The sequence below is a fragment of the Jatropha curcas genome, chromosome 10, assembly GCF_041381405.1.
Source record: "Jatropha curcas cultivar XTBG-Jc1 chromosome 10, XTBG_Jcur_1.0, whole genome shotgun sequence".
NCBI classification, from domain to species: Eukaryota; Viridiplantae; Streptophyta; class Magnoliopsida; order Malpighiales; family Euphorbiaceae; genus Jatropha; species Jatropha curcas.
In genome coordinates this window covers 1,542,381-1,568,430 of record NC_143160.1, presented here as the reverse complement: position 1 = coordinate 1,568,430, position 26,050 = coordinate 1,542,381, and the positions used below count along the sequence as shown (strand labels likewise).

General features: G+C 33.4%; 5 protein-coding genes across 12 annotated transcripts; 4 read left to right on the top strand and 1 right to left on the bottom strand.

The window, feature by feature from the left end:
• Positions 1 to 1,395: 1,395 nt before the first annotated feature.
• LOC105648352 (uncharacterized) lies at positions 1,396 to 5,867 on the top strand. Of its 4 annotated transcripts, none has more exons than XM_020685070.3 (9): positions 1,396 to 1,590; positions 2,038 to 2,164; positions 2,549 to 2,695; positions 2,810 to 2,915; positions 3,317 to 3,490; positions 4,048 to 4,207; positions 4,910 to 5,208; positions 5,378 to 5,446; positions 5,518 to 5,867. In XM_020685070.3, the coding sequence occupies exons 2-9, from the start codon at positions 2,150 to 2,152 to the stop codon at positions 5,607 to 5,609; spliced, it is 1,062 nt and encodes a 353-aa protein (XP_020540729.1). In that variant the 5' UTR covers positions 1,396 to 1,590; positions 2,038 to 2,149; the 3' UTR covers positions 5,610 to 5,867. The 4 variants fall into 4 exon arrangements, with proteins under 4 accessions (XP_020540729.1, XP_020540728.1, XP_089582793.1 ...); XM_020685069.3 differs by having other exon boundaries at positions 2,540 to 2,695; XM_012234712.4 differs by having other exon boundaries at positions 1,397 to 1,590; positions 2,540 to 2,695; positions 5,547 to 5,867.
• Positions 5,868 to 6,260: 393 nt separating this feature from the next.
• LOC105648351 (rust resistance kinase Lr10) lies at positions 6,261 to 8,724 on the bottom strand. Its single transcript, XM_012234710.4, has one exon. It carries the CDS (start codon positions 8,525 to 8,527, stop codon positions 6,713 to 6,715), a length of 1,815 nt encoding a protein of 604 aa, XP_012090100.1. The 5' UTR covers positions 8,528 to 8,724; the 3' UTR covers positions 6,261 to 6,712.
• A 346-nt stretch (positions 8,725 to 9,070) lies between these two features.
• Positions 9,071 to 12,019, top strand: LOC105648350 (rust resistance kinase Lr10). Of its 3 annotated transcripts, XM_089726665.1 has the most exons (5): positions 9,477 to 9,672; positions 9,777 to 9,964; positions 10,219 to 10,257; positions 10,622 to 10,651; positions 10,744 to 12,019. In XM_089726665.1, exons 1-5 carry the CDS (start codon positions 9,626 to 9,628, stop codon positions 11,898 to 11,900), a joined length of 1,461 nt encoding a protein of 486 aa, XP_089582791.1. In that variant the 5' UTR covers positions 9,477 to 9,625; the 3' UTR covers positions 11,901 to 12,019. The 3 variants fall into 3 exon arrangements, with proteins under 3 accessions (XP_012090098.1, XP_012090099.1, XP_089582791.1); XM_012234708.4 differs by having other exon boundaries at positions 9,071 to 9,964; XM_012234709.4 differs by lacking the exon at positions 10,219 to 10,257 and having other exon boundaries at positions 9,071 to 9,964.
• A 639-nt stretch (positions 12,020 to 12,658) lies between these two features.
• LOC105648349 (putative protein phosphatase 2C 8) lies at positions 12,659 to 14,962 on the top strand. The gene is made up of 3 exons (XM_012234707.4): positions 12,659 to 13,486; positions 13,578 to 13,683; positions 14,410 to 14,962. Exons 1-3 carry the CDS (start codon positions 12,791 to 12,793, stop codon positions 14,736 to 14,738), a joined length of 1,131 nt encoding a protein of 376 aa, XP_012090097.1. The 5' UTR covers positions 12,659 to 12,790; the 3' UTR covers positions 14,739 to 14,962.
• A 4,426-nt stretch (positions 14,963 to 19,388) lies between these two features.
• Positions 19,389 to 25,453, top strand: SPDS3 (spermidine synthase 3). 3 transcript variants are annotated; one of them, XM_012234705.4, is made up of 11 exons: positions 19,389 to 19,554; positions 20,808 to 21,028; positions 21,126 to 21,170; positions 21,579 to 21,655; positions 21,807 to 21,929; positions 23,177 to 23,281; positions 23,386 to 23,458; positions 23,614 to 23,685; positions 24,127 to 24,322; positions 24,642 to 24,771; positions 25,117 to 25,453. In XM_012234705.4, exons 2-11 carry the CDS (start codon positions 20,839 to 20,841, stop codon positions 25,213 to 25,215), a joined length of 1,110 nt encoding a protein of 369 aa, XP_012090095.1. In that variant the 5' UTR covers positions 19,389 to 19,554; positions 20,808 to 20,838; the 3' UTR covers positions 25,216 to 25,453. The 3 variants fall into 3 exon arrangements, with proteins under 3 accessions (XP_012090095.1, XP_089582792.1, XP_020540727.1); XM_089726666.1 differs by having other exon boundaries at positions 19,414 to 19,438; XM_020685068.3 differs by lacking the exon at positions 19,389 to 19,554 and adding an exon at positions 20,238 to 20,541.
• The last annotated feature ends 597 nt before the right edge of the window (positions 25,454 to 26,050 follow it).

The window sequence follows — 26,050 nt, the reverse complement described above, 5'->3', positions numbered from 1 at the left end:
ATCAAGATAATAATAATAATAAAGATAAATAGGTTATAGATCAAAACCAAAAGAAACAAAAGTTCATGACAAATGATCGAAGTATGTCCTCCCATAAATAATACTTGCAAAATATTTTCAAAACCCTAGTTTACTTATATGTTTGCACAAATTAAATTATTGAAAGTTTTTGAAGTTGTTGTAATTATGCAAATCTTAGTGATCTTGTTGTATTAAACTTGACTAATTTATTCATCATTCTGTTAATCATGTGCTGGATATTAATTATAATCCATAAGTTTTGCATCGTGACCTTCCACCTAAGCAACTCCTTTTTTTATTTTATTATTATTATAATTATTTTTTAAGGGATTTTGATGAACTCTAAGATGCAGGATGCATTTGTTGTTTGGATGCATGTATTTTTTTAAAGAAGGAAAACAACTATATAAAATATTTAGGAAAAGGCAGAGAGGAGAAAAAATAAAGAAGAAAAAAATATTTCATTTATTTTTCACTCGGATCTATATATCTTCAATCTCTAAAGTTTGAAAATAAAATAAATGGAGGAATACGAGAATTTCATTCATTTTTATTACATGATTTAGATACCTCAAATTAATTAACAAATTTTAACTATTTTCTGAAATACCTAATTATTTAAGTGAGAACATAATAGCCAATTTTTCTTAATAATATTTTATTTCTTTTAAAAATTTGTCATTTCTAAAAAAAGAAAAATAAATTTATTTTATTTTGTTCGTTATATCCAAACATAAAGGTAGAAAATAACTATGAAAAATAACATATGAAACAAATGAAATTACAGGGCTGTTGTGAAGAGTTTATTTCTTACTAAGAGAGAACGATATCAAATATGTCTTCAAATTACATATATATTTTTTAGAAGGTCTTCAAATTACATATTGAAAGTGAAAATTATTGAAAATTTATCTTATCAATTGAATTTTATAAAATATGAAAAGAAATTATCTTATTAATTGAATTTTATAGAATATAATGGTAAATTGGAAATTATAGCAAGAAAAAAAAAAAAAAAAGGACTCAGACATTTGAGAAAATGTTGATTTGGTCTCGCCGTCTCGGGAATTTAGGGATGTGTTCCATTTGGACATGGTGACGCACGGAGACCATGTAACGTTTTGCTCACACACAACCAACTCCTCAGCCAAGTTCCCAAATAAAGCCATCAACTTCACGTGATCCGGCCGTTACCGAACCTGTAACCGCAACTACTATAAAAGGATTCTTATTCTTACCTTTAACTGCGAAAAAAAAAAAAAAAAAAGTAACTTTTTAGTTATTTTTAAAAGGTGGGTGCCGATCCATAGTCTGAAGCCCAATAACCGAGCCCAAAAGTCCACAATAAAATAACCGACACTAATTTGCAGAGCTCAACTTCTTCACTATCCAGCTTCGGTAGTATTTATAACCCTAGGAAATAGGAATGATTAATTTGTTCTGTTCGCGCTGTTTTAGTCTCATTTATTGTTTGGTTGACGAGAAAATGCAGGACAATGAACCGTCGAGACTGTGATATGCTTTCGTCGGTGAACTGTCATTTTTGAACCAGAGAAAGAGAGACCCCTGGTGAGATAATCAAAATTTTTGGAAAGCGAGATAGTACTTAATACTATCACAAAAGTTTATTTTTATTTTTTAAATTCAATTTATTTTCTGTAAGTTTTCTATCTTCTGAACAGAGAGTTTTAGGTGTTAAGCGTATGTAATAACAGTTAGTATTTACTTTTTTTTTTTTTTAATGAAAAAAATATTTTATTGTTTCTACCTTATCTAGTCTTGTTAGTCTACTAAATGGAAATTGAATATGACTATATTGAAAATTATATACTTAGTGAACTTAATTGCTTTATCTAGATTCCAATGGGAAACAGAAAGTTTCCACTCTGTTTAACATAGCATTTGGAGTCTGATTCTAATGTCTATTGTTTTTTTTTTAAACCACATTTCTGGTATGTACAAATTATATTACCGTTTATTTCTGATGCTTCATATGAAACTACTTCATGTATGCAGGCACTGTAGGGTTTCAACTCAAAATTATTTGATTTATTCTGGGTCCTGAAAAGTTGGCAGCATCAATAAAGATCCTATACCCAAGATTGCTTGCTGCACGCATTGAATTGAAATGAAGATGTTAGAGGTTTTTATTTCTTTGGCTTATTATTTCTTTATCTCTTTGTGAAACTCTCGGACAAATTAGCTCAAGTCTTATCACATCATATTGTTACCATGTATGGTAATCAGAAGCTTGTTTCGAGCAATTGTCACATCGGGAAAACCTGTTATTAAGAAATTTTTAAGGCTGGCAAAGAAGTTGTGTTTTTCATAATGCACACTGCACAAACATTGTGGACTTAAAAGTTATGTTGCAAAACTGTTAAATCTGGTGGAGTAATTTCCTAACTAGACCATTGAAAGATGCTAATTAAATTACAACTCCTCAAGATTGAAATGCTCCCTCTGTCATCACCTAGTTGTTCCTTTTTGGTTTCAAACTGACTCGAGACCTTTAAAGGATTCACAGGATTCTCTGGAAGTAAAATTTTCAAAACAAACATCACATGAGTCACCAAGCAACCAACAAAATAACTCACCTGAGGCGGTGAACTCTGATCCAGTGTCTGTTTCAAGCAACAACAGCAGAAAAGTTACACACCGAGATATTGAAATTGTAAGACATTTGATTCGATGTTAATCTACATTAGTATCATTGCGTTATTTTATCAGATGAAAATAAACTGAACCTTAATTCTACTTTTTCCTTTAAATGTTAAATGGTGTTTAGGTGCAGAATCTGATAGAAAGGTGTCTGCAACTGTATATGAATAGAAGCGAGGTGGTAAATACCCTCTTGCATCAAGCAAGAATTGAGCCTGGTTTTACAACCTTAGGTAAGTCAGTGAAACCTTTGTACAAGTTTGCTTTAGTTTTTCCATATGAATGGCATCATGCTGCTTAACATGACCTTTCATGTTTTACCAGTCACTTATAAGTTCTCGACAAATTCTCGATGGTCATATGGAAATTTTTATAACTTTCTGCTACTGCCTGCTAGCCATATCATGTTTATTGAGAGCTTCTGGATATACATGATTATTAAAATAAAATGTTGTTAATAAAGATTTTCTTTTTCCTTATTTTTTCCGATCCCCTTTTCAGTTTGGTCAAAATTATCTTTTTGTCTGGAAGAATTGTGTCAATAGGAGCCATAATTTCTGATCTACATTAAATTGCATTTATCGAAGAGCTTTAACAACCGACTTCTTCTTTGTTCTCCTCCTCCTCTCCTTAGTATGGCAGAAATTGGAAGAAGAAAACCCAGACTTTTTTAAGGCCTACTACATGAGGCTAGTGCTGAAGAAACAAATTATGGTGTTCAATCAATTACTTGAGTATCAGTACTATCAGATGAAGTCCCCTGCACATTCAAAAGTTCCATTAGAAAATGGGATTCATCACTTCCTGGGTAAGCTATTCCTTTAAGATTCTACTATCTTCAATAGCAATGAAGTTCGAAAAAAATAATAATAATAATAATAATACATGATTGTGTCTGATAAATTGGCATGCAATCAACTTACTGAGGTTGCTGCCCCCAAGTTCAATATTTGGTCATCTAGCAATTTTCTATAAGATTTCTACACATCAACAACAACAACAACTAAGCCTTAGTCCCAAACTAGTTGGGGTCGGCAAGAAGGCAAAGAGACAAATTCTGCATCACTTCTTTTTGTTTTCCCTCATAAGGTGGAGGTCAGTTTTTAATTTGTTGGCATTTTGTAACCAGTTGCGATTTAAGGTTTCCCATACCGGCTAGCTTGCATCTATTTGTCTTTTGTCCTTTTTTTGTGGGATTGGGAGGGAGCAGGATCTAGGTAAGGGAGTCTGAATGTTCTGTATTCTAAAACTTTTGAAAATGATATTACTTTTGATGCTTTTTGTTTCTGGTACTTATGGTGCTAATTTTAACTTCCAGAGTCCTGTTTGTTGATAAGGGCTGTTTTACCTTTTTCTGTAGTTCAGTCAACAATCTACCTATGGGATACACCACTGCTCAGCAGCCTCCAATCCCATCAACAGATCACCGCCAGATTGGCCCTATGGGAGTACCTGGCTCTCATGTGGTAAATGAAATGCCTGCATCAGGAGATTTCCATTCAGCGCAATTAAATTCTGGGAAAGAGTGAGTTCCTCATGTTAGTTTTTCTTCATTGAATTTAATGTATTTGGTTCAAATGTTCTAGTTTTTCATCTTTTAGGCTACATTTGGATTGAGCATTTTAAATCAATGGAATGATGTATATGATTTCTCTTGTTCGGTATTCAAACTAAATCCATGAAACTGAAATGTAAAAATTTGGAATAAAGAAGTGTATCCATTGACTAAAATGAGGGATTTAACAAAATCCCAATTCCTAATTTTTTTGGAGGAATATCCTACATGGGTTTTCAAGACCCTATGGGATGAGATATTTTAGTGGGTAGAGGGTTTTCTCAAATATTTTTATTAACCAATGAGGTTTTGTGACAAATCCATGGGTTCTACAAAATCCCTCACCCGAATTTCATTGTCCGAACATAAGCATATATCATATCCGAGAAATCAATTATGAAGTGAAATTTGACAATAAAGGGCATCTGCTTGACCTTTTTCTGTATGATGCTCATGGACACATGATATATTCCCTGTTATTTTTGGATCATAACGCCGCTTCTTACCAGCATTTCCATTAGCTTCTTTGTGATTTTCAATAAGTATTAACTCAACTCATTAAACATTCCTTTGCCTCAGTATTATTCAACTTATCAGATAATTTAGCAGGAATTAAGTGAAAATGCTTAGGTTTATGTTGCTGCAACCTTACTGCTTTGCTGTTTTTTGAAGGATGGTGATGAATGGCAGATCAGCTGACTTACTACCAGGTGTTCCTGGTGTCAAGTTGGAGATGGCTTTAAGTCCTACATCAGTTGCATCCGTTCCTTTCACCCCAACAGAAATATCAGATTTGAGCTTGGACACATCACTTGACTCGGCATATGCATCTCATATGACCAGTCAAGAGGGGTTGCTTCCTGGACCTGATTGTGGTACTGACAATTCTAAGGAATCTCTTCAACCATTTTGTCAGATTCCCTGGAATCTTAGCTTCTCAGATCTAGCTGCAGACTTGACAAATGTTGAAGGTGAGATGCAACTCATCAGTTGTGATTTCTAGAACTGCATGGTAAAAATATAAGCGTTGACATCAGTTATGCTAGAGCTGTATTACCTTGATTTATAACCTTGGAAACTATTTTATTTTATTTTATTTTTTTTGAGTTGTGCAAATTACACCTTTTACATATTCAACAGATCATGGACAGCTTGGAAATTATTCCGGTTCTGATATATTACTTGATTCGCCAGAGCAAAATGATATTGGTACATGTGATTTCTTTTCTTTTCTTTTTGTTTTGCCCTCAAATGAATTCCATTAGAACTTCGGTGTGCAGGTTTTGATAGAATGTCTTTCTTCTTTCAGTCGAGGATTTTTTTCTTGATAATGCTCCAGGCCCGGCCACTCAAACAGAAGAATAATCGGTGAGGTGAGGCCCTTGTAACTACAAGTCCCAGTACTGGACTCGGGTAAGCTTAGATCAAACAAGTCCCATGATCTGTATTTACAGATAGATAACCACGGTCCTTCAGCTGTACAGAAAACATATTGATGTAAATTTGAAACCTCAAAATTAGGCAGGCATATGATGCATGTTCTCTATTTTTCTTACATTTCTGTTTACCTGGAGAAAATTGCAGCTACTGTTTCCTTTTAAAAAAAAAAATTATTACCATGCTTTGACCATTTCTCTTGTTAATAATGTAGAATTAGCTTTCTTAGCGAGCCTATGACTTTGGGGAATAAAAAAAAATCATGTATTGCATTTTTTTTTTTTTAGGAGACACTTGGCAAGAATTACGTCAATCAATTAAATGGCAGCGTCGGGGACTTTGGCCACTAGGGCAAAGCTTCATTGGCTTATATATTATTAATATATCTAGGGCAAAATATGTTCGAATTTCTAAATTATATTTTAATTACCAATTTGTTTCCAATATCCCTATTGTTGATTTAGATTCATTATTTTTTATTTCCAAAAAAAAAAAAAAAAAATCAGTATTGTCGATCAAAAAGCACTCAAATATTGGGTTTAAAGAAAAGTTAAAGATGTTATAATAATTTAATAAAAACGGAGGGTTGAAAGTGTTAATTAAGATATAATTTAGAAATTTAAGCGTAGTTTACTCTTATATTTATAGTTAGACCATCGATTTTATGTAATACAACATTAAATAAACTCTTAGCTAGTTATTTAACATTTCAATAAAAAAAAAAAAAAGCGAGAATTTAGAGTTGAAAAAAAAAAAAAAATGCACAAACCCTAACCTAAAGATATATTAAGAGATTAAGAGAAACAGAAAAAAACCCTTAACAAGGCCATTGACAGATGGGCTAGGCTGTGTATCATCAGTATTTGTCTATTATGGGCCTGGGGCTCTCTTGTGCTCTAAATATCACCATCACGTGTTCTTTTAAAATATGGGCCGAGACTTAGACTGGATAAATCTGGGCCGTAATCTTGCAGGCCCCCAATAGGTTCAGAAATCAAAAGAAATCTGTTTTGAACGTAATTGTCCATAAAAGAAAAATTACAGAGTATGAACATCTAATCCCTCTGCTTCAGGTATGACTGCTAAATCTTGGTGAAGATGCCTCCTTGTCACATTTGCATTAGACACTGCAGAGGCAAATGGATTAGGAGGCATTGTTAACTTGTTTCCTTCTCCTTTCAACATTTGAACTACAGCTTTCATTGAGAGACGATCCACAGGGTGCCATTGTACACACCAAAGTCCTACAATTATCAGTTTCTTTGCAATTTGTTCATCACTTTCTTCTTTAATCTGGATTCTTAGCTCTTCTCCTTGATCCAGACACTTGTATACCCACTCCGGGAAGTAGACATGGTTAGCATCTGCGAACTCTACGTTTTTCTTCCCTTTAACCATGTCTAGTAACACCATTCCAAAACTATAAACATCTGATTTGTATGACACATTTCCGAAGTTTCTAGAGAACACTTCAGGTGCAACGTAACCCATTGTGCCTCGAGCTGTAGACATCGAAATGGCGCTCTGATCTTTAGAGCATAACTTGGCAAGACCAAAATCAGAAATCTTTGGATTGAAATTGTCATCTAATAAGATATTGTGAGGCTTGATATCGAAATGGAGAATTCGCTGATCGCACCCTTGATGGAGATATTCGATTCCTTCAGCTATTCCAAGTGCAATATCTTGAAGCTTCTCCCAGCCAAGAAGATCCTTTCCATGATCGGAAAATATGAACTTCTGTAGTGATTCATTTGGTAGGTATTCATAAACTAAAGCTCTTCTAAATCCATCTGCACAATACCCAACAAAGCGAACCACATTGACATGGCGAATTCTTGCCATTGTCCCAACTTCATTAATGAACTCTTCCCCATTTCCTGTTGAATTGTTGAGGATTTTCACAGCCACAAAAATCTCATTAGAAAGCTTTCCTTTAAACACTGTTCCATATGCTCCTTGGCCTAGTTTGTCCTTAAATTGATTTGTAATCCTTTTTATATCAGAATAGGAATACCTAGTGGGTTTAAGAGTTTTATAATCCTCCAGAAACTTTTGAACCCTTCTTTGATTTTCTTTTTCTGCTTTATCCGATGTGTAAAGCCAGTAGAATACTAACCCCACTGATACAAGAAGAAAAACACCCAAAGCTATACCTGCAGCCATTAACTTCATACCGATATTTCTAGATGGCTTTGGCTTGTCAAAGCATTCAGTTTTAGGTTTAGAATTAGTATTCTGCTTCAATCTACAATACTTGCCTTGTGCTTCACAAGACCCACATGCTGGGTTTGACCAATTCAAACTAAGAACATTGTCTCTGCTAATGAAATCCATAGGAACTGAAGAAACATTATACATCTTTGTACAAGATGTAAGGGCAAGGCTTGCGACAGGATAATCAGTAGCAAAGGCATGGACATCATAACCAGGAACACTCAAACAAGGCATAGACAGGTATAAGTTTCTATCTATTGAAGAACAATTGAAGAATACGTAATCAGATCGGAAGCTTCCTTCGAATTTGAAAGGAGAATCAACCAAATTGAAGTTTAAGAGCTGTTTTGGAAGGCAATTATTAGGGTCTGATGTGTAAATAACCTGAGATACATAATCAATTTTGTCGATGTAGAGTTTGACTGAACTTGGCAGATCTATCAATGTATCTTCTGTTTCTGTGCAAGAAACATCGAACCCAGGAAGGCCACAATGGTCCGGTTGTCTGTTCTTGAGCCGGAAAGGAAATCGAATGGCTGGGCCATTTTTTCCACATCTTGATTCTTGGCATTCATTAATACTCTCTCCATAGCAGACAAGAATTAGCATCAAAAGGTAAAAGAACGAGAGATTCATTTCCAAAGAAATAAAATTTTCTTGGGTTGCAATTTTAAGGATTTGGTTTTGCTGAACTATTAATTCTTGCAGTTAGATTGGATTTCAAATGACAAGTTGGGTTGCTGTAGCTACCATTTCTGGCTTTATGCAAGAAGGCAGGTCAAAGTCAACTGTTTGTCTCCAGCTTCCAGGACTGTGTTAGCGCACCCCCTATCCACTGGAAACTCCATTTAAGGTCCCTGAAGTTTTCGACTTTTGTCTATTTAGCCTTTATTTTTCTATTGTTGCATGCAAACGATTTTCAATGTTAAATTTACAACTTATGTCTAATAATATTGAAGTTAAGAAATTTTATATACTTAAAATTCTCAAATGTTATCTATTAAAGAACATAAATTTTGCAACTTTCTTATCAAGTCGTCATTTCTCTCTACCTATATTGTCAAGCAAGTCCCTTAAAATTGAAGAAGTTTATAAACTTTTTTGAGAGGGAGGGGAGATTCGTGGGTTATGCAAATTTATGTACTTAATAGCACTCAATTTTTGTCATTAGGGCGCGTGAAAGGTTGACTTGGTTGGGTGATAGTATTAGAGAGTTTGGGCTGAAATTTTCAAATTTCTATAGTTTATCTTTGACCGAAAGTCGTAATTATTTTCCTAACAACGCGTATTAATTGTCGGTCTGATTATCTGGTTTAACCTTCAATCTTTCTCTTCTAATGGATAGTGCAAAGCTTCGTTTTGCTGGTCTTTTTGCTCTTGTCATTTACATCCAATTCGAACATTGCATTTCCCAGGTTAACCATATCTGTGCTCCTTCTTCTTGTGGTCATCTGCACAACATAAGCTTCCCTTTCCGATTAAAAGGCGACCCAGAAAACTGCGGTTATCGATCATATGAATTCTCTTGTGAGAACAACCTAACTTCTCTGTACTTGTATTCTGGAAAATACCTTGTACAAGCTATTAACTACAACAACGCCACTCTCAGAGTCGTCGATTTTACGGTTAAGTACGATAATTGCTCTTCTCTCCCTAGATATTCTTTGACTGGAGCCAACTTCAGCTTTTGGGATCCGTATGACTGGAGATGGAATTCGCTGAGGTGGGATCGGAATGGCAGAGAACCAAAGATTATTGTTTTCTTCAAGTGTTCAAAGCCGGTGAATTCTCCTCTTTATGTTGACACTGCTCCTTGCATTAATGGAAATTACTCTTATGTTATGGATAACTTTAGCAGCATAACGGATGTGGAAAACTCCTGCAGAGTAGACTTGATGGTTTTGTCGTTGTTGCCTCCAAGGGTTGGCGAAAACGTTTCATATACGGACATCTACAGTGATCTTGCATATGGGTTTGAACTTTCTTGGCACTTAGTTATCTGTGAAATGTGCAGAGGAAAAGAATATTGCTTTCTTGAAAATGGCCTGGCTAGGCCTACAGGCTGCTCAACAGGTACAAATAAAGTCCTTGTATTTTATTTCAGTTCATCCAGTTTCTTTGTATTGGAATTTCAATTAAGCTTTGGGTTTATTTGGTTACTAACCCTAATTTTTCCCCTTCCCAATGGATGCTGCATTATTTCAACCATAGGCTGACCAATGAATTTACCAGTACTAAACTGCAGGGTTTTTCTAAAAGAATGACTCTTCTTCATATTTTATTTTATATACTTTGGGGGCTGATACTATTCTTCGCAATGATTGCAGTCGCAAAGTATTTCAGGGACTTAACAGTCTGGATCATATGTGAGGATTTCTTCTATACTTTGTCATGTTTTTTTTCCTTAACAGTTCCCTTTTTAAAGATTAATTAGCCATAGCAAATAGCACCTACATGATAGTTTGATAATTAGACAGTTATCATTGTTTATAAAATTTGAAGTTAATGGTCATATAATTTGCATCAATGTGCATACACATGATGGCGAAACGTACAACCAACCTTATCATTAATATGCAAGAAGTCTTCACAAAGACAATAGAAGTCATATGTCTCCTTGCAAAAGCTCTGTCTAGAGGATTTTGGAATGGGGTAGTGAGCTTCATGATTCCTGCTTTTTAGCCATATTACTGACTGCTTTAATTTTCATTTTTTTTCCTTTTTTGGCAGCAAACGTGAACTTGATACTGGCGATCATTGGTAAGCAGTTAGTCCTTGGATTATGAATTCTGCAACATACTTCACTTGTTAAGTGCCAACTATATGACACTTTCTAAAATTTTCTCACATAGGAATCCTCATTCTAGCAAGATCTATTTCCTGCACCCCGTGTGTGATGGCATTCTTGATCTACACATGGTCAAGGAGGCATTCATCGATGTACAAAAATATTGAAGAATTCCTGCAAAATAAGAACAACCTTGGCCCAGTAAGGTACTCTTACTCAGATGTTAGGAAAATGACCAACGGTTTTAAGGATAAGTTGGGTCAAGGTGGCTATGGCTCTGTGTATAAAGGAAAGCTTCGCAGTGGCCGTTTTGCAGCAATAAAAATGCTAGGTAAGGCCAAAGGAAATGGCCAAGAATTTATCAATGAAGTTGCATCCATTGGTCAGGTTCACCATGTTAATGTAGTGCAGTTAATCGGTTTTTGTGCTGATGGATCAAAACGTGCTCTTGTTTATGATTACATGCCAAATGGGTCTCTTGATAAATACGTTCTGTCTCGAGAAGGGAATACTCATTTGAGTTGGAAACAAATGCATGAGATATCCCTCGGAGTGGCTCGTGGAATTGATTATCTACACCGCGGTTGTGAGATGCAAATTCTGCATTTCGACATTAAACCTCATAACATTCTTCTTGATGAGAATTTTGTTCCCAAGGTTTCTGATTTTGGACTTGCTAAACTTCATAAAACAAGTGACAGCACAGTGGCCCTGACTGCAGCAAGAGGAACAATAGGATATATAGCACCAGAATTGTTTTACAGAAACATAGGTGGCGTTACATACAAGGCTGATGTTTATAGTTTTGGAATGTTGTTAATGGAAATGGTTGGAAAGAAGAAGAATTTGAATGCAGTGGCAGAAAATTCCAGCCAAGCCTACTTCCCCAACTGGGTCTACAATGAAGTCATTGATGGAAATGTTGCAATTAGAAATGCTTCAGAGGAAGAAGAAAAAATAGCTAAGAAAATTATAATGGTAGGTTTATGGTGTATACAAATGAAGCCTAATGATCGTCCTTCAATGAATAAAGTTGTGGAGATGCTTGAAGGAGATTTGGAAAGTCTAGAGGTACCTCCCAAACCTACTCTATATACAGAAGAAACACCAGTGAAGACCAGAGAAGATTATACAGATGAGACATGGTCATCTTCTTGGACACCTGATTCTTCTGAATCAATCAGTTTACTTGTAAATTCAAATTTGATTATTTATCCTTGAAATTGTTTGCTCAAGAAGAGGGTTGTTTTGGATTAGGTTTAACGATCATGTTTCTGAAAGAACTTCCATGTAGTCTTCTTCCATATGCCAAAAAGTTTTAAAATTTTTTTTTCTTCCAATGGTTAGGTGTAATGAGTTTGTTTTTTTACACGTTAAAAATGCTTTCGAGATAAAAGTCTCCACATGACAACTTCCAATTAAACATTCACACGTATGTCGGTCAGCTTCTGCTCCTGTCACATAATCAAAACTCGTGATATTTTCAGTTCTTTATTACCATTAAATTAAATCAATAGAATTCTATTACACCTTACTAGTCACTGCAGGGATCCCACGTCAGCAAGAGACCAAAATATCGGAGATGGACACATGGTACGAGGTCCAAGTCGGACACGCGATCCCTTATGTTTTAACACGTGTATTCCTAATCTGTCAAAGTCAAAAATAAATGCTGTAATTTCCTTGTCAGACAGAAACGCTTTCAAAAGCCAAAAAGCATGGAAAGACTTTCGTAGCACGAGACGCCACGTAATAACTTCTAGACTTACACATCCGGGCCCACTGTCCCACCAAACCGAATCACGAACTGACAGATCCATCCTCCACGTTCTCCCAAAATTATCTCTGCCGTCCACGTCTCATTTGAAAAATCCTAGCTAGTGGAGAGTAGAGCCCCATGTGGCACTGACCAAATGGACCAAATTAATCTAACGGCAAATATTCAATGCCTTTTAATCATTTCTATTTATACTGACACCTATGCCTTTCGCTTTCTGCTTCTTCCTTTTGTTCTTTCTCAATTCATGCAAATGATCAAGAAGACTTCGAGATTTTTGTGATTTTCAAGTCTGTTTTGCTCTCTTCGGCTGTCCACGTCACATTCCGGTGACATGAATCAACAACTTACCATCATCAAGACTATCAATTCTCGCCGTAGAAGGTTGAGAATCCGGCGACTGAAATACACTTGTCGAACCAAGACGACGAATGTCACCATCCCTGGGGAAGAGAAGAAAGATTCTATCCACGGTGTTCAAGAAGCAAAAACAAGTGATTGTTCGGCTGAAATATCCTTATCATTAACGTCTCCTTCAGATAACACTTCCTCTAAAAAAGAAGTCTTTTCATCCGGTTTTGAAGAAGACAAATTAGAGAACAGCGACGATTTGCAGGTTACGCGCATATCATATGGATCAGCGTCGGTGATAGGGAGGAGGAGAGAGATGGAGGATGCAGTGAGAGTAGAATTAGGTTTTAAGAGTAAAGGAAGGGAAAAATACGACTTTTTTGGGGTTTACGACGGCCACGGTGGTGCACGGGTGGCGGAGGCATGCAGAGACAGATTTCACAGAGTGCTTGAGGAGGAGATAGTGGAAAGTAAGGAAGGGAGAGGAATAGAATGGGAGAAAGTAATGGAAGGGTGTTTTCAGAGGATGGATGAGGAAGTAGGGAACGATAAAATGGTGGGATCGACGGCGGTGGTGGCGGTGGTGGGCAAAGATGAGGTAGTGGTGGCAAATTGTGGGGATTCCAGGGCGGTTCTTTGCAGGGCTGGTGTTGCTGTACCATTATCCGTTGATCATAAGGTAATACTGTAAGAAAGGTCCATATAGATACTGTTGTACAGCTTATTACTTTTTCCTGATGAGATTGAAATATAAATTGTTTTGTGCAAAGCCTGACAGACCTGATGAATTGGAGAGAGTTGAAGCTGCTGGTGGAAGAATTATAAACTGGAACGGACCGCGTGTTCTTGGAGTTCTTGCCACTTCAAGATCTATAGGTATGCAACTAAAATTCTTTTCCCATATTCCTTTGCAATTTAATTGGTAACAAGCTATGCATAATCACTTGATTCATTAAATAGTCATCTCATAAAGCTATATGCATGCATAAATTGAAATCACAAAATAGATCTCCACTCAAATAAACTTAAACCTTATCAATAAAAAATTTAAACATGAGAAAAATACAAAAATAGTGAAGAATGGTTCAATAAAACAGTCATTAAGATAACTAATATTGAGTTTCTCGAGTTGATAAGATTAATTTTAAAATATCCTTATTTGTAATTTTTTCTTTTTTGTAATAAGTTTAACAACATCGTGAAAATGGTTCCCTTTCTTAAAAAGAAGTCATTTTTCACCATTTGACTTAATTTTAATGAAGAAAGAAAATATTTTTTATTGACTAAATTTTTTTAAGTGTTCTAAATATCAAATAAATAAATAAATGATCATGCTGTCACGAAATACATTCGGAAGTATAATAAGTTCTAACAGGTGAAATATCACTCAAAAAAAAAATCTAGAAAACGTTTTTCAGTATTATATTTTCCAGAAAGAGAGGCAGCCAAAAACACGTGGCACAACTCAGCCCATTGAACATGAAATAATCACTGTTTTACAACGGATTACAAATAAAGACTTTGGACTATCGTCTTTACTGGAAACTTATGAAACGAATAAATACAGTCGGTATAATATTATAATTAATTCTAAAAATGCAGGTGATCAGTATCTCAAGCCGTTTGTCATCTCCAAACCTGAAGTTACTGTGAAAGAGCGGACCGAAAACGATGAGTTCCTGATACTAGCCAGCGATGGTTTATGGGATGCTATTTCAAATGAAGTTGCATGCCAGATTGTGAGGAGATGTTTAAGTGGGCGAATGAGAAGAAAATCTCAAGAAATCTCCAGCAAAGGACGTGCAGCTGAGGCAGCAACATTGTTAGTTGAGCTAGCAATTGGTAGAGGAAGCAAAGATAACGTTAGTGTCATTGTGGTTGTCCTCAAGAAACAGTTTCTGAAAGAAATCAAGAAAGCAGATCGACTGTAATTCTCAGGTGCAGTATCAGAAATCTTCTTCACAAAATCTTGGTTACGGCCTTCAATAAATTATGTACATGTTCTTTTTCTTTGTTCTGTCGCTCTCTTACGAACTTAACTTCACAAAGAAGATCTCTTTTTTTTTTTTTTTCCTGTTCTCTACCTGGGAGACATTTCATCAATTGTTCATTTATTGATTTCTATGTTTATGGAGTAATATGCTTTGTTATTTTACTGCTCTTTCCAATTTTGTGACATTTTTTATTTTTCTGATGAGATGAGCAATTGGGATTTCTATGTTTATGTTCATATGGTCTAAGCAAGTAATTTTCCATTGACAGATGATTTCTGTGATTCGTAATTATGATAAGCATAGACCTTCTCAAAAAGGGATTAATTGATAGTACAAACTATCCTCCTTTAGTTCTTTTTCCCATTCTCTCTTTTTAGCAATAATATCCCCACCTCATACTATTACAGTATTACTACAGCATTACCATTCATCTTGATCAATCATATTTGACCATTAATTGGTTTGTTGAGATATCTTTTCATGCTCTCTTTTTTTTTTTCTTTTGAAGTAATCTTTTTATCCTTTTAAACAAAAATGATTGATCAATAATTGTTAAAAAATAATTGCCTAATATATTTTAGCCTGGATCAATTAAAATAAATCCCACATAATAAATCATTGGCAATATTACAAAAGATGGTGCTTTTTTTTAGATATAATTTGGTATTATAATTCTAAGTCTTTTTGCATAAATTGAGAAAAATAGTTAATATAATTTAAATAATTAATTTTACCTATTTACTCGTTAAAATTAGATGCGCTTTTAATAAATAAAATAATTATTGATAAGACAAGATACTAACGATACAGTAGAGAATTAAGAAATTAATTTACATTTGAAAAGGAAAATGACTCATAACTTGCCCTAATGATTCACACGTGACATTCATTTTTTCTTTTTTGTAATTAATTTTAGAAGTTTAATTTTTTCTTTCTAATAAATAATTTTGTTGGGCCAACAATCCATGGGATTGCAATAGGTACCACATGAAATCGTGACTTGTGTTATACGTGGGGCCCTTGCTAAAATTCAGATATTTTTGGAGGAAGGAATGAAAGGAAGTCGTTCAACTGTAATTTTAATATAATGTCACAAATCTTCAACTGCCGTTTCCAATTTGATTATTTATCCATCCATTTCCACACTTTTCTTGTTTTTTTCTTCCATGTAATGATAGGTTACAAGAATTTCATTCATTGGAAAGAGACCCCTTTTACTTTTTTTCTTTTCATAATTAATTCAGGCAAGTGAATATTTTTTCATCTAATTTTATTTACTTGTTATTTATTTTTCTGATATTTTAAAATATTCGTAAAGTTTTTAAATTTAATAAATTTTATAAATAATTATTTTTCATAATAATTTTTATAATTATTTATTGAATTAATGCTTTTTAGTATTTTAACGAGATACTAAGAGTAAAGAAAGGCAAAATAACTTTTATTAATTAAATATGTAATATATGTGCTTTGCCAAATCATATAAAATGAGACGTAAGAATCAATTTTAATAATTGAGAGAGCTTTCCATAGCTAAGATGAAAATTATTGTCATAATTGAACAACAAAACAATGTTGTGTGCCATTGTTCGTATGTTCTATTACATTTACGGTTTATTTTATCAATTAAGGTTCAATCTTATGTAGAAAAAAAGCTTTTTAAGAATAAATTAAATTATTTTCACATGTACATGGTCAATATTTGCCTACTTAAAATCATTTGAAAAAAAATAAAATTTAGTTTCGATTTGATTAGATCGAGAGAAATTAGTACCAAAATAAATTTTTTATGCACAAAACAAATTATTTTCATTTAAAAACAAAATCTGATTGATAAAACAAAATTCATTTATGTATTAAATGTTAATTGCCCAAAGCACTCATGCTACTATATATATATATATATATATATACATATCAAGGAGGAATAAATTCTGAACATAAAGCTGAAACTGCTGAAGAAACTGCAACTTCAGCGAAAGATAAAGATAAAAAGAAGAATAGGGTTTGCCTTGTACACGTGTAATATTAAATTAATATGTTTTACATTCCCACCCGTGATAAGAATAAATTCGATTTCCCCGTGCCAAACCAAAATGGTTACATATACCACCACGTGCTATACTGTGGTGACTTATTAGAATAGGTACATCAATTTTTTTTTACCGCGTTTTTTATTTTTATTTATTGAAAAGTCTAATAATAGTAAAGATAATTTTTACTGTGTTAAAAAAATTCAAATTTGAAAATTGAAATTTTTCGCTCGTCACATCTCATAAATGAAAAAACTAAACAGATTATAATGAATTGGATTTTGACCACGAATTTAGAGTTCAAAAGATTAAATAAATTAAATACAATATTTAAATAAATTAATTTAAAGCAGTGTGAAAGATATCGGATGACTTCAATCTAAGAGAATTAGAATAAGATGGGCTGTCCTGTTCTCAGCTCTCCAATCTCACTTCATTACAGAACGTGCGGTTTTAATTGTATTATTATATCGAATATAATAAGCTGATTACGTGATTCTAAAATATAATAATTGGATGATTCCATTTCACAATTTTGCGATGGCAAATCAAATTCCATATCCATGCTTTAGTTTATTTTATTGTCCATAGCTACTAAATGGGCCAGTCCAGTCCGATTCCCTTACCCATTTTGAATAACTACTTTTGTCCCTTAAATAATTATTACATGATGAACTTACCTTGAATTTTATAATGGGTATATTATTGTCTCTCTATATTATTAAAGGTAATTTTTAATGTAAAATATTAATTTAACGTATGATTTGTATTAAAATAATAATTTTAAAAATAAAATTATTTTGTATATTAAAATAATTAATAAGTATAAATTTATAAGTTAATAAATAGTTGTTCGGTGAAATAAGTGTAAAAAAGCAGAATAATGAATTTAATGATGATCCAAAACTTGAATGTGACGTAACTGTACCTAAATTATAACATAATAAATGGAACATGTGCGAATTATTATACGCCAAAAGGATGGCACACGTTTTTACTTTATATGAATCACGTGACTCATATGATGCCACGAGCTTTTTTTCTTTTTGGTTGATTTTTTTTTATTTTCTTATTTTTAAATAAAAGTTAATTATTTTGATAATTGCCAATTTATTTTTATTATCATTTTATTGAATGTCAAAAGGATTTATATCCTACTTTCTAAAATATTACTAATATAGACCAAATGCTAATGAATATTATAAAAAATAGAGACAATTCGCCATACTCAAACACTAATAGTTAAAAAACAAAATATTTCCTTAATGCCTAACTTTATTAGAAAAATAATTTTTGTAGTTAAATTTGTTAAATCCTAAAACTTAGAGGGAAGTTAGAATAATATATATTTCACATAACTTAGGGGATCTATTGATTGGAATATAAAAAACTTTTTTTTAGAAAAAAAAAGAACAAAACCTTAGATACATTAAAATTTCATAATTGTTAATTAAATAATTGAATTTGCCCGATAAAAAAAATATTGTAGAGAAAATTTGCTTTTTTTCTTTTGAGTACTAGAAATGAGAGATTCAAACGTAAATCTATTACCGGCCATATATATAATTACTATTAGATTACGTTTCGGTATGCAATTTCATATCTGTCATGATAACTACCAACAAAATTTCTATAATAAATAGCTCTTTTTGTTTAATTATATATTAAAAATATGTTTCATGTTGCCAATAAGATATTGTTTCTCTAAATTTGTAATTGGAGGGTTCACAACTATCAATATCTGTCGCTGGGTCTCTTCGCCGACAATCTAATTTCTGAAAAGTAGTTTTTACAGTTAGAAGAATTTCATCCTATACCTAGGAGCAAAAATAATTGGTTTACATGCATTTTCAAATAATGTCAGGTATTTGTCCACACTCAAATCAAAATCCTAAAACAAAATCCATATCCTGTTTCTAAAAATTTAATGAATAAAAATTCATATACTTGCAAAATAGATAGCTTTAAAGAGAAAAAAAAAAAAAATCCACACACACACACACACACATATATATATAATCTTTTGAATGTATTTATTTATTAATGACAAATAGGATTGTCCCGAACAAGGCTAAACTTAATCCATTGGATTAAACATGTGATATAAATTTTTATAAATAAATATTATTCTAGGTTTCAATTTCAAAATATATTTTTATTATAATGGCTTTGAACATCATAAATAAATAATATGATTAAATTTACTAAATTTTGAAATAACTCAAATTCGAGACATCACCAGAAATATCAATTAAACAATTTTATGGAAGTAAAGTAAAATAAAATAGATAATTATGTATTAATTTAGTTGATCTTTTCATTCATGTCGATAAGTCTTTTTTGACGGTTATTTTTAACAATTCAATAAGTTAACAGGAGTCTATCTTTGTCATGTTATCCACGGTATTATTTTACCAATTGAGCTTTCAATTAATTGAAAAGAAAGTAAAATAAAATAAAATAAAATATCTTTGAGACGATTAAAAAGTGAAAAAAAAAAAAAAAAAAAGTCTGTTTACGTGTGCTTCTTTAAATGCACTTGACTCTCCATTCTCGTCTATACAAAGCAAAGGCCTGTAGAAGGAGAGACAGAGGAAATCAGAGGTACAGAGAGTTCTTGAGTTCTTCTTTCCCGCTCTCTCCTCCATATTATACAGAAGCTGATATTGTTCTTTGCAATTCTAATTATCAATATAATATTCCACTGACATTAACACCAGGTAATCTCTCTTTCTGTCTATCTGTCTATCTCATGCTCTCATTATCTTTATATATTCCCTCTTATCTCTTTTCTTTTCCAGTTTAATTTGTCATTATTGTTCTGAACTTCTGACTGATAATGTAATTTATCTTTTATTTCTATTTTATTTTTGTCTAATTTAAGGTTTTTGCAATTTACGTTTTTTTTTTTTTTCCTTTTGGTAAAACCCTAATCTTTTTGTCTCTTTATCGCGATAAATTTTAGTTTTCTGTTACGCAGTGATCAATGCAAAATAGCATTCAAACATTTTATGGAAATGGAAAAACAAGAATTTTGTTTTCGAGTTACTTGTTCAAATTCGTATAGATGTCTTTTTAGTATTTTTAATTTTTTTACTGTGTTTTTTGGGAACCAATCGGGTGTCCATAAGTAATTTGGTTCCATACCTTCCTTTTCTTTTTCGTTTTTCTTTTCCAGTTCTTTATACAATCAAGTAAGGGCGTGCAGAGATTCTTTTTATTATATTATTTCATTCACTTTTGACTTTTGTTTCTTTTTCTTTTCGCATTATCATTTTGAAAGCCGTGATATTATTGAATATGGAAAGCTTTAATATAGTTTCATTATAAAAAATTTTCAATTTTGACGCTGAATTGATTTTATGTTTTGTTTTCAAGGCGGGAATCGCATTAGTTTTAATTAAGGAAGTTTGATATCTTTTAGTTGGAATTAAATCGAATACCAGCTTGAAAATTATTATTATGATTCGTTTCCTTTGTTAATGGTTCTATTTCCTGGTCTGAACCTCAATTTTATTTATTTCTTCCATCGTTTCCTAGATCATAAATCTATATATATTCCTGTCTTTCGGGTGAAGATTCGTTTCCTAACTTGTACTTTATGAAACTAGAATGGCTTTTCTTCTTTGTGACCAGCCTGTTCCTATAAATTGAAGGCTTTTGCATGTTATTACATACTTGTGTGAGGTTTCTGGTAATTTTCACTGGTATCCCCTCTCTCTTTCTATCTTCTTCTTTTGTGTGTATTTGTATTGTTTGGTCTTTTGTTAGTTTGTAATTTATCATGCTAATAATATCTCCTTTTCTTGATTATTACTCTAATTCTGGTGTTGCAGTTGAATTTGTGAATTGACTGCAAATTATTTGTTTGTGCTATTGATGGCTGGGATTTTGTTATCCTTGATTTCATATTGTCAACCCCTTTATGTATATGTAGAAATTCTTTTTGATTATATGCTAATATGTTTTCCAGAGGCTGGAGCCGGAGAAGAAAAGGATAATCTATGGCGGACGGCGCAGGAAACGGTTTGGAATGCCAGAAGATTATGGATGGGAAGGTGAATAATGGGAATGGCTCAGAGAAGGCTATTCCTTCGTGTTGCTTGAAGGCTAGGGCTTCCGCACCTGAGCATGATGCCAAATGCCATTCTACTGTTGTTTCTGGGTGGTTCTCAGAATCTCATTCATGTTCTGGTCATTATCTGTGAATTTCCATTTTCCCATCCTTTGTTTTGGCCTTTTAATGGTTTAAATTTGATATTTCTGACCCTCTTTCCACTGTTTATTGCAGGTAAAGCTACCAAAACGGTTTACTTCAACAACCCGATGTGGCCTGGTAGGCCTTATTTCATTTTTGTAAATTTTGTCAGACATCATTTTGCTTCTTTATGATGTGTTCTGATTGGTGAAAGAAAATCTTTTTCCCTTCATATTTGTATTTAGATTTCATAATCTTTAATCGCAAGTGGAGTGGTAATTTCATTATCATATTTAACAAGACTCCTGTTGTTCAAGTTGAGTAAAAAACCAACATTTCAGAGGAAAACCACTGGTAAATTTGTAACCTTTTCACCAAGTAGAACAAGGAACTTTGGAGGTCCGGTGTCCTGCCTACTTGTTAATAACCTTACCTTTCTAGTGTTCTCTCCTCCTTTCCTTCCATGACATAAGGATAAATGTTCATACAGTTTTGCCTATTTTGTTTGACAACTATGGCTGACGCTGTTTGAGTGGTCATTTGCAGGAGAGGCGCATTCTTTAGAAGTAAAAAACATTTTGTACCAGAGCAAGTCAGAGTACCAAGAAGTCTTGGTTTTTGAGGTTCAACACTCTTGACTCTGAGTATTTGCCTCTTCTTTTTGTGTTGGCTAATTTTCTGTTCGTTACCTTTCCTTCATATTTTCTCTCTCTACACCCACTAGATGATGCTTATATTAAATGACTTGGCTGGGGTTGAATTGTTTGTCTGCAGTCATCTGCATATGGCAAAGTGCTTGTTCTGGATGGCATTGTCCAGTTGACTGAGAAAGATGAGTGTGCATACCAGGAGATGATAGCTCATCTTCCGCTTTGTTCAATTCCATCACCCAAATCCGTATGCACCACTTTCATTTATTTCTAATTTTTTGTAAATTTTTCCATTTAAATTGCTCTATGTTCTGTTACTACTTGACTTGCCATTGAAGTATAATATACATATTTCACGATGGGACAACCTTCAGAAAAAAAAGGATTATACGTCTTGGTTAGGTAGTTCAGCTGGAGCCTGAACTCTGAAATTCATAAGCTGCGATAGAATATCACCTTGAATGTTTGGAACTATTTTAGAACGATTTGGCCTTGTGGCTGTTCTAGTGTTCTTTTATTCCAATTTTTTTTGTCACTTACTTGAAGTTCTGGTGATGGTTTAGGTCATCTTAGGTCATATCATATCCTCACAGCAGTAAGATTGTGACTCACATTTGTCATTTTAAAGCGTGGTATAGCTAAAAAAGACAATTTGAAAACAAATTATGAGGTATCCTTTTGTTGAATTATGGCATTAAACTAGTCATATTCACATTTAAATTTTAGCATCATTGCATCAAGCAAAAAGAAAAAAGATTGTCCCTTTGTCAATTGATTGTGTACTGGATAAAAATAATAAAGGGTGTCCTGTTGCAGAATATAAAAAAGGATAAAGAAAATGTGTTGTTATCGTTGCATAGTTCTGTGGCATTGACACCTTCCATGTTCACATGTGAATTTTATCATCAAGCATATGATGTTTCTTCTGTTTGGCCAAGCAGAACCTTAGTACATGAACTTTGTCATGCTTCATGTTAATAGTGGAATAAAATTTGCTATATTGTTGTGCTTCAAAGTTTCTGTCCAGTAGAAAAAAAATGTTCTCATCTCACCATGTTATTGATAGAAACCAGTTGTTACAACTGTAATTTTCCCTATTATTCAAGTTATATATTTTGTAGTCCTTTAATAGGATGAGGAAATAACATTTATAGCAAAGATACATCATTGATTATTGCATATCCCTTGTCCTGCCCCATGACCTGTATTGGAATAAAAGTTTAGTTCTCAAGGCCTTTGATGAGAAAAGGAAATTGAAGAAAATTGCATCGGGCCACAACATTATTCAAAGTTTGCCTTGTGTTATCATTGACTACAATTTGGATTCTACATTCATATCCTGTGTAACTCTCTTGTTTGCCACTTTACATTGGTTTTGTGTCTAAAAGTACAAAGATTTCCTTTTATTGGGAACCGCATTTAATTATTTCAGATGATTCTCTGTCTTAACTATGCATGATCATTACTATGCTTATTTCATTAAATACAATGTAGGTTCTGGTTGTTGGCGGAGGTGATGGTGGGGTTCTTAGGGAAATTTCTCGCCATAGTTCTGTGGAGCTCATTGATATTTGTGAGATAGATAAGATGGTTATAGATGTAAGTGATGATTTCAGTGACCTTCATGTCATCTCAAGTTCCTCTCTTCTCCCTCCTTCCTGGCTTCCCTATACACTCAAACTAGCTCTTTTGTGTTACCTTAGGTAAGTAAGGAGTTTTTCCCAGAATTAGCTGTTGGATTTGAGGATCCTCGCGTCCGGCTTCATGTAGGTGATGGTATGGTTCAAACAATTCACTTTTTATGTTTACTTTTATGTTTATATATACTAATATGTTACAAGGACTTGGGCCATTTTACACAATTTCCTTCAAATTAGCTCAAGCAAATGATCCCATTTTCTTAGCTGATATCAATTCTGTGATCTTAACAGCTGTAGAGTTTCTTCGGCTTGCACCTGAAGGGAAGTATGATGCAATTATTGTTGATTCATCAGACCCTGTTGGTATGTTTTGGAATTTAACTGTTGTAATCCCCTTATTTTTCTATGGTGTGCATGTGTGATTTGCTTATCTCATGATGAATCTGTATGTGGTGTTTGAAGTTGAGTAGTTAAAACCAAAAAAATTTGGGGAAAATGTGTCAAATAACTTATATTTCTAGTTATGGTAATTATTAAATGAATGATCTTTGTGCAAGTTATGATTTCATGTTTAAAGCCAACCAAACAGTGACATTCAACTTTGCTTTAAAACCTATAGGAAACTATACATGATCTTAGGCTTAAATATGGGCATGGTTCTCTCGAGTTTGTTGGGTGTCGGCTTTTCGTTGTTATGTGTGAATTATCTGAAACTCGTTTTCAAAGACCATCTATGAAACTTTCTTGTTTTGAAGGTTTTTCTATATGGAAATGTCACTCGTTGGATTTCTCCTTATTGTTTAGGTCCTGCTCAAGAGCTTGTAGAGAAGCCTTTCTTTCAGACGATAGCTAGAGCTTTAAGGCCTGGTGGTGTCCTTTGTAACATGGCAGAAAGTATGTGGCTCCATACACATCTTATTCAGGATATGATTGCTATCTGCCGAGAAACATTCAAGGGCTCTGTCCACTATGCCTGGGCAAGTGTTCCAACATATCCAAGGTAATTATGCAGCTTGTCTTCTTTTATTGTTTTTCTGGGCTTAACAATGACCTATCTCTGATGGTTCTGAGGGCCAAGGCATACATAAATCATGTTTGTCATGTTCTGTTTTTCTGGGCACTACATCATATTGAATTTATGCCATTGCCTACTGCTTTGCTGTGATATGAACTTCGCCTTTATGTAGTTGTTTTTTTTCCTTAAAAAAAGAGTCTTAATGATTGTGAATTTGTTTCTTGGTTCTTTATCAGCTGAAAGTTGTATAACTGGAATCTATTACATTCTGTGGCTGAGTAATCGTGTTCTGTTTCTTTGACAGTGGTGTGATTGGATTTCTGTTATGCTCAACAGAGGGACCACCTGTTGATTTCTTGAATCCTATCAATCCTATTGAGAAGTTAGAAGGAGCAACCAAGTATAAAAGAGAACTTAGGTTCTATAACTCAGAGGTACGAGCTCATCTTTCTACTTTTCATTTTTCTCTCTAGAAACCTTTAGCATATATTTGATGTGCATATTATGTTATGTAGGCATGAAACATCTTGCCTGCTGAAAGTAATCTCTTAAATGGACTGTTTTCACAGTATATATTATGTTTACATGTAAGGTTATAATGTGTTCCAATGGTAGATTTTTACTTGGCTGCATCAAATAGTGCAGTAATAATATTCAATTCAATTTTGAAGTTTGAAGTTTAGCACCCTCTGTCAGAACTTTGTTAATATATTATGCTTGAGACAGTTAATTAATAGGATTGCATGTGCTGAACATTTCTTTCGTCGTTCTATCGACAGATGCACTCAGCTGCTTTTGCATTGCCAACATTTTTGAAGGAGGAGGTCAGCGTGCTACAAAATTCTCCAAACCCTGCGAAAGGAATTCACATTTCCTAATCTAGTTTGGCTCTGCCTATTAGAAATTTAAGTGTGCAACTACTTGTTTATGGGACTGATTTTAGGCAGTTTTACACGTATAGATGTGCCCTGCCCTGCCTTGGACAGGATTTTATAATGTCATATATATTGTGGTGCGGCTTTACTAGCTGATGATTTCTTAGCGATTGTTTTAAGTTATGTCAATGTTGAATCTGAGGCCAACAGTAATAAATATCGGTTACATGTTCTTACTCTATTTACTGCCGTTTATCTGAAAATACTGCTTTCACCATTCTCTTTCTCTTCTGAAAACTGGTGAAACAGCTGCAGTATAGTCTGGATCTTTTTCTTTTTTTGGAACTTCTGGATTAGATTAATCTATTCATGATTAAAAACGCTGCTCCTTAAAAGCAGCGGGGTTGGTTGCTCTGAGTAGAAAAAATTAAAATTCTTTAAATAAGAGGTCGCGAGTTCGCACCGTGGAAATTTCGTTCTTTTCAGCACAGGCCGTTACTAACAACAAAATCCTTCTGCCATATGTTAAATATGTAAAATTCATTGATGTAAATAAATATTGAATGAACTAACTTCCTATTGGTTTGAATTGATGAAATATAAAATATATAAATTAAAATTCCATGACTTGTAGTATAATATTTCATTAAGTGGTGTAAAATTATTTTCAAAAAAAAAAAAAGTGGTGTGAAATTTTGTTATTTGTTCATAAAAAAAAAAAATAATAAAATGGAGAAAATTTTCTTTTTTAAAATGTCGAAGTCAAATTTACCATGGGATTTCTACAATTCGATTTACCTAAAGAACACTGGTTTAAAGAAGGCTGTTTTTTGGAAGT

Coding starts and splice junctions, on each gene's coding strand:
- LOC105648352 (XM_020685069.3), top strand. Junction 2,696..2,809: donor CACACCGAGATATTGAAATT/GTAAGACATTTG, acceptor AATGGTGTTTAG/GTGCAGAATCTGATAGAAAG. Junction 3,491..4,047: donor TGGGATTCATCACTTCCTGG/GTAAGCTATTCC, acceptor TCTGTAGTTCAG/TCAACAATCTACCTATGGGA.
- LOC105648350 (XM_012234708.4), top strand. CDS start 9,229: ATGGATAGTGCAAAGCTTCGTTTTGCTGGTCTTTTTGCTCTTGTCATT. Junction 9,965..10,218: donor GCCTACAGGCTGCTCAACAG/GTACAAATAAAG, acceptor CAATGATTGCAG/TCGCAAAGTATTTCAGGGAC. Junction 10,652..10,743: donor CTTGATACTGGCGATCATTG/GTAAGCAGTTAG, acceptor TTTCTCACATAG/GAATCCTCATTCTAGCAAGA.
- LOC105648349 (XM_012234707.4), top strand. CDS start 12,791: ATGAATCAACAACTTACCATCATCAAGACTATCAATTCTCGCCGTAGA. Junction 13,487..13,577: donor CATTATCCGTTGATCATAAG/GTAATACTGTAA, acceptor TTTTGTGCAAAG/CCTGACAGACCTGATGAATT. Junction 13,684..14,409: donor TGCCACTTCAAGATCTATAG/GTATGCAACTAA, acceptor CTAAAAATGCAG/GTGATCAGTATCTCAAGCCG.
- LOC105648351 (XM_012234710.4), bottom strand. CDS start 8,527: ATGAATCTCTCGTTCTTTTACCTTTTGATGCTAATTCTTGTCTGCTAT.
- SPDS3 (XM_012234705.4), top strand. CDS start 20,839: ATGGCGGACGGCGCAGGAAACGGTTTGGAATGCCAGAAGATTATGGAT. Junction 23,282..23,385: donor TAGATAAGATGGTTATAGAT/GTAAGTGATGAT, acceptor GTGTTACCTTAG/GTAAGTAAGGAGTTTTTCCC. Junction 24,772..25,116: donor TTAGGTTCTATAACTCAGAG/GTACGAGCTCAT, acceptor TTCTATCGACAG/ATGCACTCAGCTGCTTTTGC.